General features: G+C 41.9%; 1 protein-coding gene across 3 annotated transcripts in view; it reads right to left on the minus strand.

The window, feature by feature from the left end:
* The window catches only part of FAM219A (family with sequence similarity 219 member A), an 88,815-nt gene that overhangs the window by 19,534 nt on the left and 52,811 nt on the right, over window positions 1-16,470 (minus strand). For all 3 annotated transcript variants that reach the window (XM_038123458.1, XM_038123457.1, XM_038123456.1), the window contains exon 2: window positions 14,530-14,629. In XM_038123458.1, coding sequence (XP_037979386.1) covers window positions 14,530-14,629 — 100 coding nt within the window. The remainder of the gene's footprint in view (window positions 1-14,529; window positions 14,630-16,470) is intronic.

Below are 16,470 nucleotides of genomic sequence, written 5' to 3' on the forward strand. Positions count from 1 at the left end.
TGGGTCAGGTATATGCTAGGCCACAGTGAGCACATGTTCAGCTTCACTTGGCATATTTGAGAGCTAAAATTGCCAACTGCATAGAAACATAAGGTTTATTGTTGTACAGCTATCTGTTTGGCTGCCTGACTGGAGCTGTGGTAAGATGAAAGGAACAACAGAGTTGTAAGAGTAGAAGAAAAGAGTAGAGAAACAGCCTGAGGGTGTCAGCAAGCAAGGCGTTATTGCAGTAGAGCTAAGGGACTAAGGAGTGGATATAGAAGACACAGTTGCTTGCCTGAGGAAATTAAGACAAAAGAGATACTGTGCATAAAGACTAGAGGCAGCTAGAATGGTGGGTGTTTCAGTGATACACAGTTCCTTTTAATTACAATTTCAGTTTGAATCATCTTTCAATAATTAAGATATACAACAGGCTTTAAACTTTTGTATACAGAGAGACCCAAGCACAGTGAAAGTGGATTTAATTTAATGGTGAAAAAGGGGAGTGAAGAGGGTCAAGATATAAAGTGGACTTTTTAAGGGTCAGGGACCTTATTAGGGGCTTTATAAGAAATGACTTGCCTTCTAAACAGAGGTGAAGAGGAGATGATGGTGGGAAGATCCTGGCCAGTTGCTGATGGAGAAGGCAGAATTTGCAAGGAACAAAATCCTGCAGACTCTAATGTAAAGCAAAAGACATGACAGCAGGGAGGGATAATCTCAAGGCATGCTGAGATTTTAGAGAGTTTTTGCAAAGATACAAGCTTGCTCTGTGTTTCTTTTTGCTATGCCTTCTCGTAAAAGAATCTAATTTTCCATTCATAATCTGATTTGAATCAAGAACACAGGTTTCCATTGCCAATCAACTGCATGCAGGCTGACACCATCAACTGTTGTCTTTTTTTGCCTCATTATTTGTCTCCACACAAGCATTAGGAACTTTTAGGTCATACTGTATCTCAAATTACCCTGGGGACAGAAAACAAAGGTGTCAGGTTTATCTGTCCTTAAGACAACTTCACTCGGGAAGCGACATCAGAAACTCACTCTGAATTGGGATGTCTGCAGGAGAGATTGGGAACGAGACACTGGGTCCCCTGAGGGAAGACGCTCAAGTGCAGGGAGGATGGAGGAGCTGTGGTGTCTACACACAGACACATGCATGTTCAGTGACTCAAGTTTGGAATCTCTTTCTCTCACACTGTGATGGAGGGAGCCCGGTTTTTGCCAAGACCCAGACAGAAACAGCATTAACACTCAGCTTTCCGGACAGCCTCTCCACCCCACTGATGCTGGCACAGTCAGTGCTGAAAAAGGAAAAGCTGTGAGCAGAGGGAAAGCAGGGCAGAAAATATTCTCTGCTTTCTTTGAGGCTTCTAACAGCTGTACTTGTGAGGTGAATGGAAGAGTACCAGGCTTCAGGGAATAAAAAACCTTTAACTCCTCTTCAGCAGAGATATGGAGGAAGCCCAGGGACTGACAGCCTTGTCCTTTCCAGGGATGGCACTTAAGTCAAAATCTGAAAGCACTGGGATCTGAAGAACTGTCTTTAACAGAGCTTCTCCTTGGCCAGCATGTGCACTGGGAGAAGGAGAGTAAGGATCATCATTTTCTGATCACTCAATAAACAATCCAGCAAAGCCATCTGATTGAGGAGACACGTCCTGACTTGGAACCCATAGGGATAAAAATGAGAACAAACAGAAAAAGAACTCAAAGTAGCAATTTTCTATCTTCTGCATCTGTTCCCTGAGCGCCTGAAGTCATATTGACTCAGCCTGATGACAGAAACAAGGTTTCTTCCTGCCAGGTCTCCAGGGTCCACTAAAATATAAAGGAAAGCAAGCTGCATCTCCTCCCCTGACCACACTATGACAGACCTGTCAGAAGAGCTCTGACAGTATCACGCCTGCAGCAATGTCTGGTGAAAAAGCCACAGAAAGCCATTGCTCCTCTACATCCCTCTGGAGAGAACTGTACTGGAAACCAGAGCCAGAAAGTATTTTCTCCTCTGAATTTCATTTATTTCATGCTTAAAAGCAGTGAATTGGAATAAACAAGACCTCCAACAAAGTGTCCCTGCTTTGTCTGTTCTGGAGAGGGTGCTTTGTAGTGGCAAATTCCAGTAACATGGAGAGATAAATTTGGGGGTTAAATCTAACACACTTTGCTCACTGGAAAGGCCTCAGTGACAAGGAAAGTGACTGTGGTTTTTGTACTTTACTTGCAGTGTTTACTTGCACTCTGCTTACTTTGGCTGACCTTGAGAAAAATAGTACTTAGGATTTACTGCTGGCTTCCATAACCTGATCATATGGAATAGACCTCATGAAGGTCAACCAACATCTAACAACAGTGCAAGGAGCTGGGGATGTGAAGGAAAAGTGAAAGAAAAGATCACAAGTCAGTGCTTGGGTAGATAGTGCCCAGAGGGAACTTTCTGGAAATCTCTGGGGGCCACTTGAAAACAATTGGGTGACTTCAAAACTGCTGGACTGGCAGAGGGATCTCTATATAGCAGACCCCAGAGGCTTTGAAGGACTGTCCTGAGTAATCTTTTTTTAGTAAAATTCATGTACAAATCATGTACTCCCGAGTTTTCATTTTTAGGACCTCAAATATTCGATGTTAAAATTTTCACAATTCTCTGATCCTGCCTCTGGATTATAGAGCTGGTCTGTGAGGTCTGACAAGTTGCTCTTTTGTTGCATCCTGCCTTTGAAAAGTTTTAGTATTGTTCTGTAACCTTGTTAGATGTTTCGTTTGAACAATCAGCTTTGTTCTGAACTCTTGGACCATGAGGGAGTATTTATTTTTTCTGGACATCAGTTTGCTGCAGACCAACATTCACTTTTTCCCAAGGCAACTTCTACACATTTAACAGTCTTGAACACCTTCCCACTGCCTCCACTCCTGCCCTAAAATCTTTGTAAGAAGATCAAAACAGTGCTTTTCACATTAAAATAGTCAACCTCGCCCTCCAGGATGCATTTTAATCTTCTTTGATTCAAATCCATTCCCTCCATTCTACAGGGAAAAAAGCATGGAATTCATAAAGGAAGAAAGGTGGGATGGGATGACTCATTTGCTTTTGTTTTCTTTTGTGTCTTCTTACATTATTTGTGGCATACAGCAGATAGGGATCTATGTGTAACAATCAGCCTCTGGGTCATGATCTCTTTCTGCAAATCCCCTTAAAAATCCAAATCACAGATGAAAAGAATCCTTTTGCCAATCTAAGATAAAAGCGTCCTTCCCAAAGGCTACTTGAGACATGACCAACACCAAGAAGAGCTCAAATTGGTCTAAGAAACTGAGATGTTGCACAGCCACCTTGGTAGCTGCTTGATTGTCACCTCACACAAACACATGCACAAACACTTTATTTTGGTTCTGCTTTGTACACTCTGTTAGTGTCCTGTGCTAAAGCCCCAGTGTTTTGCTAGGACACGGTAGGTAGAAGAAATCAGCTGCTTGCTCGTATTACAAAATCATTCAGCATTGAGGAATGCAAGTTAGGAAACATATCTGTAAAAGAACCAATCTCCCTGTCTCTGCACTGGAATGAGTGAGAGATACAAGCAAAAGAGAAAATTAGTTTTAGCATTTTTTAAAAATCAATCAAGAAGGTTTCATGAATTAAACAGAAAAAAAGAAAAAAACAGTAATTAAAACTTAAAAAGAACATTTATCATGAAGTGAAAATCAAGCAGCAGTTGGGTTTTTCTTGTTTACCAGGGGACTTATCAGAGGACTGCTTTACACCAGTTCATGCAAGTCACCTAAGTCTACCTCTGCAAATCCAGCTGTGGTTATGCTGGGAATCCAAAAGTCTTACTAGACAGATTTTTTTTTGTGGTTTTGTTTGTTTGTTTGTTTGTTTTTGTAATGAGCAGAAACTATATGACATATTAAAAAAACAGCCTGGAGTCCTAACCAGAAGCAGGATCACCAGTTTCTAGTCCTGCTCAAAGCAGCATCAGCTATGAGATCAGACTGGGCTGCCCAGAGCTTTATTCAGTAAGATTTTCAATGCCTCCAGGGTTGAAGATGGCACGATCTCCCCAGGAAACATTTTGCATGCTTGACTGTCCTCATGGTGAAAAAGATTTCTGTAAGGTGAGAAAAGTAACAGGCTGGGAATGAAGTACCCACTGATGCTCCAGACAATTTACTGCCAGCTCAGGCGTGATGCTACCATTCCTCAATAGCGCAGAGGAAGTTTTATGAAGCTTTTCCTCAGAACTCCAAAGTCCTGGTCTTGTCTCATCTGATGGTCATAACCAGGTAAATGCAGACAACTGGCATGGTGTTTTGCTCCCTTTAGCCCTGCCCTTTTCCTGCTCTCTATCTGCTCTGCTTTGAAGCAGAGATTACTGCCTAGTTCTAGGTCAGATGAATGTGCTGTAGAGGGTTCAATTCACTTGGTCAACGAGACCCAGAGCAGCCACAGCCTTCTCTAATCATGACTTTGATTTCCAAGGAGATGGGAACTCCCCAGTACACAGGAATGTTCAATTGCAGATAGAAAAAAGCACGCTGCCAACAAAGGAGCTAAGATCATCTTTTGTTGATCATCCCATTCCAATGAAAGATAGGAAAACCAAAAGACCCAAAGTCAAATTCAAGGACTGTGGTGTATTGTAGCTTTTCTGCACACAGGCAGATGTCAGCTATGTGAGCCTGGAGGAACTAAAAACATGACATCTGCCTGCACAGAAATAACTATGCCAAAGTTTTGCTTTCACATTTTGCTTCAACCCCTGCCCCACAGATCAGAGGCTGCATAAAGCCACACTTCAATCTGAGAGCTGAAGCATTCAGGCAGAAAAAGAAACTGAACTTGAGTCTTTCATGTTCTGGCTGAAAGTCAGTAGCTAAAATAGGCATAGCTGCTTTGTGACTTGAGTCTCCCAGACTTTTTACGGTCTAAACCACCTTGTGAATTAGACATGAATTTGTGAACAATTCTGGAGCCATCAGTTATATGTTCTTTTAGTCAACTTAAAAAAAAATAGTGCTATGATTTACTAGGTCTCTAAGCCCAGGATACTTTTTTTTTTTTAAATGTAAGCAAACCTGAAAATCCAAATTTTAAAGGCAGCCTCCATCATGGACTGAAACTATCCATGCTTGACAGCATCACTTTAAATATTTAGTATGCTTGCCCTGTTCAAGACACACTTTTAGCAGTGTCATTTATTACATCAAACACTGTTTCTCAGATGAACTTATACAAAGTACAATTGTCTCACTTGTACTCTTCATCTCTTCTCCCAGTTTTCCAGTTCTAGAACCAGTATTTAAAGTAATTCATAGAAAATCTTTCCATTTTTTTGAAAAACAGCTCTTACTTTCAGGCTGGGTAGTGATGGGGAACAGAGAGGGGATGTTTTCTGGCACCTGTGAGACTTGGGAGCTGAGCTGCAGCAAAGGGGCTGTCAGCAGCCCATAGCTCTGGAACACCTGGTGTGATTAAACCTTTTTCTCACAGCCAGCTCACAGTTTACTCATGGCAGAAAGCAGTTTAAAACTCATGAGCTTCAGACTAGTGAGCTAGACAGAACTGCACCATTCCTCCAGAACACATTAACACCTGCTGACTTGATTGTACCAATTTCACAGCTGTGACCAAAAAAAGAGGGTATGTGGGTTCTGTGGAAAAAGTGGGGATTGCCTTCCATTTAGAGCAGAAAGCAGAAAAAAATCAAAGTTATAGCAAAAAACGAGATGGTTTTGGGTTTACAGTAAAGTTATCTTAAAGCCCTGCAGAGGATTTATTTTATTGTGCTATAAACAATGTTACTTTATGAGATAAAGGGTTGAAACATTCACAAAGACTTAGGCTGAATCAATTTAGGCTTCTCTCATGGTAAGCAGCAAGTGGAATAAAAAAAGCAGAGAGCTAAGGAAAAAAAAATTGGGCATAGTTCACAAGTGAAAGGGACATGAAGAGGAAGGAAGGCAGGAGTCACTGAGAAAAATGGCTCAGCTGTGCAGTCTCTAAAAAAAAGTGAGGATGCATGATTTCACTGATACAGAAAGTGGGAGGAAGCCTGGGAGAGGAACAGTTTGTGGAGAGAACAGGAGTCTACTATTAGTAGGAGGCAGACACAAACAGATCACAATTATTACATAGGTTGGAGATGATTATTTGACAAAGACTTGGATCTATCTGCCAAGAATGTATCTGTTACCCCTTCTTTTCACTTGTAAGTGGACCTGGAGAAAGCATATTGTCTATGGGGCATGCTTTCCCTAAAAGTCAGTTCAGAAAGATGGCTTGGACAATGCTCAAATGTTTTAAAATTTGACCAACAATTCCTGCTTTTCCTTCTGTAACATGTTTCAAAAATGAGACCATAGCTATTTTGCACAGTACCAGGCTGCAAAGTCTCATTTCCATGAGTGATGCAGAAAAGTATACCCCCAGCACAAGCTATTCAGCCATGATGTAGGCACCACTTAAAGCTTTTTGAATGATAGTTGTGTTTAACAACTAGAGAAATGGGATCACACTGTCCAATTACTGCTGTGACTTTTTTCTTAAATAAAATTATATTGTGGTAAATATATGGCATCTGTAAAAATAGGTTTATTTTCCTTCAGTGTATTCTGCTTTATAGAGCATGACTGCCAAGCAGAACAAGGAAAGAGCTGCGCCAAAAGACTGAGGTTTGAAAGAAACAGACAGGTGCCAAATGACTTTCTACGCACGGCAGAGTAGGAAGGCTGTGGTCTTTCCTGGAGAGGTCACTGTCCTGTCCCTGTCAGGAGTGAAGTGATTGTCAGGGAACAGGTAAAACTCCCTCTCAGTCCCAGTCAGGACTCTGAAGGTTTAGTGGCCTTTTTGCACAATTAGTCCTGCTATCCTCACTACAGCTTAATTCCCACTCCTAAAAAGTGGTGTTGGCTGGTGTAAGAGGCTGAGATGCTGACAACAGAGGAAGCTGTTGAGCTGCTTCTAAAAGTCTAACCTAGAAAACATGTGCCCAGCACAGGCCCCTGCTGCTCCATGTCTTCAACCAGCTCTCCTCCCATGAAGAAATACAGAGTGGTTTCTTCTGTGCTGCCTCATGCCTTTGGGAATTGCTCCTCCCTACACCTCTGGACTAAAACTGATGGGACATGATGAAATGTGGCTGCTGCTGACTGGCCAAAACCTGTCCTTTGTTGCTGCTGCAATAAACATTTCTTGTGGCACATTTCCCTGCCTGCCACATTAGAGCTGGGCCTTGCAGTGGTGCTTTGGCTGCACCACTGGCTGGGTCGGGAAAAATGGGGCACTGCTGTGCACAGCTGGATGTAACACTGTCTGCTCTGCCTGGAACAAAGCCTGGGGTCACAGAAGAAGGGTTCCTTGGGTGTACCTCTGCTGATGCTCAGGTGAGGTCTGCATCCAGGGCCACCATGGTACCCTCACCTAACAAGGACTCTGCTACTGACAGGACACATGATATGGATGACATCCTTGTCTATTCTGCTCTCCTGCTGTGGCACACTAAGGTTTCTGTGTTGTTATGAATTCTGAGTCTCCAAAGAATCCTTAAATATCTCAGAGAAGCAACATCAAGTTTTCAGGTTGCTATGAACATATCCTCTCTCCATAAGGATAGCAGCTAAAAACCAAGAATTGCACTGAACTTACTATACCAGGACATGCTCCTTCCCTTTGAGAAGTGTATCTCTATTTCATAGAGATACACTTCATAGAAGTGTATCTCTATTTCATCTTCTATTTCATAGCTTGATCTGCTGATGGAGCATTTTAGTTCCCACATTCAATAAGCAGACAGTAACCTTCCCCTGTTAAAAGCTGAGAGTGCAGCACAGAGAAGACAAAATGGAAACCCACATCACTTGAAAATCAGAACAAATTCAATTACCCATCAAGCACAGTTTAAGGCTCATCATTAATAAATCAAACACATTAAATAAATGCATCACCCAACACTGTCTGTAGATGCTGTGGTCTGTTCTGGAGCCAATTTACATTAATTATACTGGGCTATACTTGCTTCCCTCAACTGCTAGGCAGGAACTCATCTACCTTTGGAGACATCAGAAGGAACTACAGAAATAGTAACAACTGGGTAATTCAGAACTGGGGAAATCTTACACTGTAGTGGAACAGGTGGAACCTACATTTAAGGACACAGGACTTTGAGGAGCCAGAATATAATACTACTGCCCTTTTCTGAGTTGATTTTTTTTGAAGATACCAACATCTGAGCAGGCAGCCTTATCATCTCAGCTGCTGTTAATCTTTTTAATGTCAGGAACAAGCTGTAAATCACCTCTGGGGACCTCTTTCTTTTAAACCAGTTCTCTACATGCTTCACAGGAAACAGTGATGAGAGTAACACGTACTTGTGTAATGAGACCTCTGAACAGTCCACTGTGTGGTGCTGCCTGCTGGGGTTAGGCTTTGCTAGACCACGTACTTTTTACTGTCATCACTACTTACTTCTTTTACTGAATTTTTTTCTCCTTTCTATCAGAGGATCTCAATAATTTGCTCAGTTTGGTTTTCTTCACAACCTTCTGAGCTGCTTCTCATATTTGAGGTAATTTCACTGTGGTGGATCAGACATAGAAGAGAACTTGTAATTTGCAGTTATGGGTTTCTCCTTCAGGCATAAAACCCCCATTCGGACTCTGGATGCTTTGGGCCATTCTCTATACAAAATAAAATAATATCTTCAGGATTAGCTCTCCTTCCTATACTATCAGACTGCAGGTAGCATAAAAATATGGACTGGCTAAAGAACAGCCAGGTAACACCCCAAAATTATCCACTTATATTATAGCTTCCTTCTTCACGACTTTCTACCTGAAGGAGTATTAGCCAAGCAAGGTATGTGCAACACAAGATGTGAGTGGGTGTGAGTCTCTTGGCTGGTGGGGTGTGTTGGTACCCAGGAACGTGTCATGGGAGAGGTGCACATACTGTGGAGGGCTGGGCAAGGCCAGCAAAGCCCTGGTGCAGTGGCATAACAAATCAAGCAAAATTACAGAGATACAAAAAGCCAGGTCATTTGGCTCATGCCATATATTTCCCTCATGCCATATCATTCCCATATTCATGTGCTTGTGCTCTGCTCCTGGGATTTGCTGTCTGGAACCTCCCTTCCCTCTGTCTCACTCCCTCACACATTCCCTCCTGCCTGGATCTCTCTGCTGAAATCCAGTGATTGCTTTGTTCCAGTTTGTCTGAACAGCTTTACTCCTTACCCGAGCCTGTCTCAGGCACCTCTTTCTTTCTGCCCCTCTACTTCTCTTCTAACTAATCTGCAATAATATGCCTGTCAGAACTGGTTTCCTGCCCTCATCTTTGCAGCTCTGTCTGCAGACAGCCCTACTAGCCTTAATGTGACACAGCTGTTCACTCTCTCATCCTTTCCAAAAAGAGCCTGGAAATATCCTACAGGAAGGATGCTACCATAAATCTCTGTATACCATTTCTCTTATAAATGGAGACAGTAATAAGAGCTGAAAAAAATGTTTAAATAAATTCCTCCCAAGCTCCATGAGACTTCCGAGCGGTGGGTTGCACTTCTGTCTTCATGAAGAAAATCAATAGCAGTGCTGTATTGCTCCTGCTCTCTGGCTTCCACCCCACCCTTCCCCCTGCATAGTCCACAGACTGTGTTCAAGGAAATGGGTGCTCCCATGGGACCAAAATGGCTTTTTGCACTTAAGGTAATGATGTCACTTGAGGTCGCCATGCAAACAGTTATGGATATGAAAATCTGCAGTTCTGTCAACAGAGCTGGAACCTGGGGACCTAGCTCAAGAGTTAGAGCCTTTTTATAAAATGTTTCCCTAATTTACCTACAGAGCATCTTCCCAGAAACAACAGCTGCTGTACCTAATTAGCATTAATCACCTTATTACAGAAGAGCAACTGGGAATAGTACAGTACTTGAAATACTGACAAAATGATACACTAATGGCATTGATCTGTCCAGTCTACTTCAACTTCCCCTTTATTATTCTGTTTTCTGTATGAAAAGCTTCAGAAGTCACAAGTTTTGGAGCAGAATGGGAAGTGATGATGCAGAAAAGGAGCCACAGATGGAGGTAGATACAGAGCCTTTTAGCTTACACAAGATGCTTGCTGCCGGCTCTGTTTGTGACTGCACTTGCCAGTTCTGCATCTTGACCTGAGGCAAGAGTAGTCCTGGAAGGGGATCTCTAAGCAAGGCATCCTTTTGGGCAGCACTAGGAGAGGTTGCTCTGCTGTGTGCTTTCTGGCTCTTCAATGGAGAGCTTTAAGACAAGCCCTGAAGACATACCCCACCCTGGGGGAAGGGGTAAAACACCTACACCAGCTGAAAGATCAGGGTCAGAAGCCACGTGGGGCAGTCTGTGGTTTAGTGGGATTAGAGACCTTCTGTAAAATTTCAGCCAGAAATGCACCAATTTTGTTAAGCTGAACCCTGAGGGCTTTGTAGTTCTGACTGATACCTCTGGTACTATTCCTCTCTGACCACAAAGCAATTCAATATCTGTCATGAAAACACTGCATCAGGCTGGAAGGCAGGAGCTAACAATACACACATGTCATCAGCCTCTGTCCCCTGATGGATTATATCCTCTGTTCACTTCAATCTCCACCAAGATGGGGCTCAGTCATGAATTAGTTTTATCCAAGTCAGACACACCAGGGAACACCATTCTCTATGTCCTTGTGACGGTGTTTTTGCTGCTTTTTAACCCTAACAGTTCTACTTGGTCTAAGTGAACAGCACTCCAGTAACTTCCTTGAAGTGTGACTCAGTTTCTTTAGTTTACACATTCAGCTTTCACATACTTTTATGGCCCCTTTGAGGAACCTTCCGAAAACAGTGCCTTATTCCCTATCTAATCCAAGGAGAGGAGGTGCTTACATCTATGGCCACAGGCACCTTGGAGGGCTGAAGGCTCCTGTGAGTGTCTCTGCCTCTCTCCCACATGTTCATCTGCAGACAGGCACACAGGACATTTATTGCCAGGCTCCCAGTGTGGTGGACGTGCTGAAGAAGATGCCTCTGCCGCAACTCCTCCTCCCACCTGTTGCCTGTTTTACAGCACTGCAACCAATTTCCACATTGCCCATTCTGTTTTAACACAAACTAATGTCATGACTGCCTGGAAAGACAGACACAGAATGTCTGGATAGGGATTTCAGACCAGAGAAGGGACATCAAAAATGCAAAATAGAAAAGCAGATGGCATAAGCTTCATTAAAATAATATCTCATCTCCTGGGAATGCTAGGAGGATCTGTTGCCTTCCAGTGGATGTGATGCCCTGAGATTTACACTTGTGGATTATTCTGTTCCTCTCTCTCTCCTTATCATAACTCTCCTCTGTTTTCAAAAGGCTTGTGGTATGTGCTCCATCTGGATATGGCTCCTAATAAGGATGTGCTGGAGACATCTCCTAAGCACTAATGTACACCCAGCCCCCAACCCTTGCTGTCAGGAGTCTCCTTATCAATGATCTTAAAGAAAGAAAGAAGCAAGGCTGAGCATTGCAGCTCTGGACAGAAAGACACAGTGGGAGTGCTAGAAAAGTGACAAATACATAATTAATACGGATACAGTATCAATAAAGGTTGAAAATTATAAACTGTGTGAACTCAGAGATCTTATTTCCCCTTGCTGCGAGGTTCTTTCCTTGATGTGGCCCTAGCAGCAAGCACTGTTCCATTTATGAGCCAGGTGCAATCTTCAGGAAGTCACAGAAATACAAGACACCTGTGAAGTTTTTCCTGTATCTAACTGACCCCTCTCAAGCAAACATGTAGCCAAATGTATTTATTTAGAGGGGAAGAAACAACCAAGGAAAAGACCACTCAAGCAGCAGGACAAATCTGCGTGCAGTATGTGCAGTTTTCACGCTCTTTCTGTCACACTTCAATCACTGCAGCGTCTGGAAGCAAAAGCTGTATTCATGCTGGGTTGGTATTTAATTGAGCTCACTTGAACCAAGCTTCCAGCAAGCACATACGACAGATTTACACACGAATCTTTGCAAACTGAAAAATGACATTTATCAACCTTCCATCAGAACATTTGACATTTGAACAATTGATTCTGATTTAACAGTGAAAAATGCCACCATCCATATGGAAAACCTGCAATAAGATTAAGCCCCTAGTTGCTACCATCCTCAACAATGGCTTTGCTAGATAAGCTATTAAAAATTTATGTACCACCTTAACTTTTTCCAGCCTTAAAGAGATTAAAAACAACCCTGACAAGTTCAATGCAGAAGGGACAAAAAAATCTAGTCAGAGGAATGGGGGCCAGAGCTGGGAGATGCAGTGATTAAACTTCTAGAAAATCGAAGAGGCTGGGCAGATTTTCAGAATAAGAGCAGCAGGAGCTGTTGTGGATTAAAGGCATGTTACACTGGCCACAGACAATACTGTTAGTCTATTCTGCCTCAGATAACCTAGAGCTCATCTGAGTATGGCTAAGAGTGGAGAGCTGATCCAAGCGCCACTAGGTATGTATTCACTTCATTAAAAAGGAACACCGTTTTCACAGAGATGTGTTGGAGCAGACTTCTCTCTGGCGACAAGGCAGGAAGATGCTTGTCAACCTTCAGGGCAATTCCTCTTCAGCAGGTAGGTTTCACCCCCTATTATCTTCATAAGCATACTGTGGTCAGCACAGAGTTGACACTTGGCAACAGTGTGCCTCTACTACAAAAACTGTTCAAACACTTCCAGTACCTCCCTTTGACTCTTTATGCCACTCAGCACTGGCTAAATAAAAGGGACTATTTCCTATGTGGGAAAGCAGAAGTTTCAGCAGAAAGAGCTAATCATTCTGCTCTATCTGATTCCTGGAAAAAAGCTGGTAATTTCTGCAGAAGTGTGACCGTGGCCTGTTTTCATGTATTAGTCCATTTCAATAATAGTAACCTTACTGATGCAAGGTTATTATTCTCAACTGATAAGGTTACATTTATCAACTGATGTAGTCATCCCCAGTTAATAAATTTCAGCTTACAGAATAGTTGAGTTTCTCCTGTCTTATTTTTCTCATTTCTATTATTCCAGTTTTCATGTTTTTTTCTCTATGCCATTTCTGAGTCTTTATTGTACTTATTCCTCCCAAATATGCTCCACTAAATTTTCTTTGCTGACTCCTGCTTTTTATGTAAAAGTCATTAATGAACATATACACAAAATGACTGTTGGAGAACTCCATTAGTAATGTTCTTCTGATACTTTCTCCTTCCACACTACCTGATGTGTATTGACTTCCTAAGTTTCTCATTCTACCAGCTTTATTCATAATACTGAGATTGGTTAGGGATCTACCTCAAATTAATCTTCCATTTAATTTGTATGAATTGACCTTCTTTACCCTGAATCCAAATCTATTTTCAATTATCTGATCTCCTAGAATGGTGTCATGACTTACCAAAGCCAAGTCTACAAAAGTACCATTTCCTGTCAGGTTAGTGAATCTCAGGAGGATATTTTTATTGCCTAGAAAGTCAAGAATAGTGCAGACTTACCAATAATAGCATCAATTGCTCTCTAACCTGTTTCCTGGTGTTAAATTATCCAAAACAACTACTGCAGTAGTAATTATCTGTCTAGTAACATTAAAGAACTCTCTTGGCAGTGAAAAAGGATCCTGGTGGCATATGGCATGCTGGCAGTAATAATCTTTTACCAAACTATGAATTGTGCTGTCATTAACACACACGGCTGTTCCCTGCCTTTTCCTGAAAAGCAGCCACTGTTTCAGAGTATTCATGACTTGCATAATGTCACCACCCTCAATCAGCAGCATCCTCTCAACGTCACTTGTTCTGATGTGAAGGACAGCCAGGGGACTCCTTCCTGCTCCTACTGGGAAATTTTCCACATTTAGATTTCCATTTTTTTAGCAAAAAGCACACTGTTCCTTTGGCTTGTCTGTCATCAGGTTTCCTGAAGCTGTGTGCCTAAATAGCTGCTCAGGTTTTGGAGGCAGACAGGCATGTGTGCATTGCTCTTGTAAGCATTAGCTTTGAAAGGAAGCAGTGTCTTGTAGCAACAGGACAATTCTGTTTCCAGAATTAAAAAATACTGCTCAGAAATAGATGAGTATTTGTGTGGGAACTTTTATGGACTTAAAAGTCCTTCCTCTCACAGTAATGCAGCTCTTTTTCTGGGAGTGTCTCAACTCCTTGATCCTTTCCCTTTTGTTGCAACTATTCTGTCTTCTCTTCTTTTTACAGTCCCTCCATATTATCTTCATTCTTTATCTGGCCAAGCCTTGATCTCAGCTTAATAAAAAAAAATGTGGGTTTAAAAGAACTATGCCTAGCTTTTAAGGCACTGCTTCCTTTCTTTACCACATCCATGGATACAGGGGTTTTACATGTTTGTAGGTCAGTTCCCTGAATCACAGCAGCAGAATCACAATTACAAAGCTGCTCTGTGAGCTGCTTGAGCCTTGATGGCATGCTCAGCCACAGGCATGGAGATCTGCATATGATCCTGTCTTTCAGGCCTTGGATTCAGCCTTTTAACTCTCCATCAGCACAGACTCACCTAATTTCACTTGAAGTGGAGATGGCTTATAGTTCATGGCTACAGTCTCTCCCTCTCTCGTATCACAATCTCTGTCCGAAATAGCTGCAGCTGTTGGATCCTGTAAAGAAAGAACAGAAACAAAACAGAATGGTTTAGCTGATAGTTCTGCAGCTTCTTCTCTGAGTGGCTATTAGGCAACTCCACTCCCTTCACATTCAGAGGGAGAAAAGAACATGCCAGTGTTTTGAACACTGGTACCCAGGGGCAAAACACAGAACTTTGGAAGCACATTTATTATGTTAAAAGTACCTCTGGAAATGCCAAATTTCAACATCAGGCTTATATGATGGATGGTACTGGGAATATAATGTGGATGGTGGGTTCACTAGTTCAAATTCAGCCTGGGCTGGCAGTAGTCCCAAATAATTTTCACGTGAAGACTCCTTGGGGTGTTGTATGAAACATATTTACAGTTTCAGATTAATTCCAAGTAGACCACTCACCTTCAAACTTAAAACTAAAAAGTTTGAGACCAGGTCTGTGTGGAAGTCCCGCTTTGAAGGACTGAGGACTACATGGGTAGGAGAATTCAATTTCTGCTCCCTCTTGGGACCTATTTCATGGCTGACAGGAAAGATCTGTCAGTACCTTTCACTGTCACTAGAATTTCCCCCCTGGAAAACCAATCTCCCCAAACACATTCTGCTCCTGCCTACTGGCAGACAACATGAATTGAACTCTATGGTACAGCACATCAAAGAACTTGAGAGAGAAACAAACTACCAACTCAGCCAGTTCTACTACTGATAAAAATAACTGAAGTCCTTTCATAGCAAAATGCAAACCTGTTGGAGCTCTCTCCACTTGGCATCATAGTGAAAATTAAAACTAGTTTTCAGACATGTTCTTACTCCCATCTAGAAGACAGAAATTAAATTGAACATGCACACAGATATATGTGTATGTAAATTTGGGTGTATCACAGGTAGAGATGCACAGACAAAGCAAACATTCAGCATTAGGTCCAATATATGAACCAACCATCACTTGTGAGAAATGGAACAAGGCATCATAAATTAAATACTAGAATACTATTCCAAACTATTGAATTGATATTGTCTTTCTCTCAGTTTCTGGAGTTTCTATTTTGGACACCATTTCATGTAAAACACAACTCATCATTTGGCACTGACACCTGTACGCAAAGCAGAATCACTGAGTCTCAAAGCAAGGTAACACCACTCTTCACTCTCAGTAAAAAAAAAATTACTTGTTGAGCCACTCAGTGCACATTAGCCCTTTTAATACATTGTGCTTAGAGATAAAATGTAATTTTTGAAATAGGCTCTAGCTTGGTGGAAACTGGTTAAATAACATATGTAGGGTTATAACGTCTTATGAAAATCCTGCTCCTTTGCACTACCCAGTAGACTTTGACAGTTCTTAAACGGATGGCAGGTACAAGACCTCACATTCAAGGATGATACTGAACAAAAGACAATTTCTTCTGCTCTCCTCTAACACAGTCACTGCTGCAGTTTTCCTCTAATGTAGCAGTTTAGTGACTAGGTAAAAAGATAAGAGCAGGTTGCAAACCAAAAAACCAACCTCTAGGAGAACATTTAGGCATAAATCATAGATCAGTTCATGTGGTATCCTTGGAACATGAATCTCGTCTCAAACATGCCCAGATGAATGGAATAGATCAGAATCCAAGCTGCAGGAAAGAATCATCAGGGTGTGGCCTCTCACCCTTCAGGGGAAGGAAGCACCCAAGATTTGTAGATGCTTGTGGACAAAAGGAATGTGGATAGTTAGGGGGTCCACAAAATCTTACAAAGAAAATTAAGTACTTGTCATGGAAATTGGTACATTAGTTCTTAGCCTCCTATTAAGCACCCAGCAGTGGGTTTAGGATAAAGGAGGCAGGTGAAAAGAAAGGGAGAAGGAGATGACTTA

The sequence above is a fragment of the Motacilla alba genome, chromosome Z, assembly GCF_015832195.1.
Source record: "Motacilla alba alba isolate MOTALB_02 chromosome Z, Motacilla_alba_V1.0_pri, whole genome shotgun sequence".
NCBI lineage: Eukaryota > Metazoa > Chordata > Aves > Passeriformes > Motacillidae > Motacilla > Motacilla alba.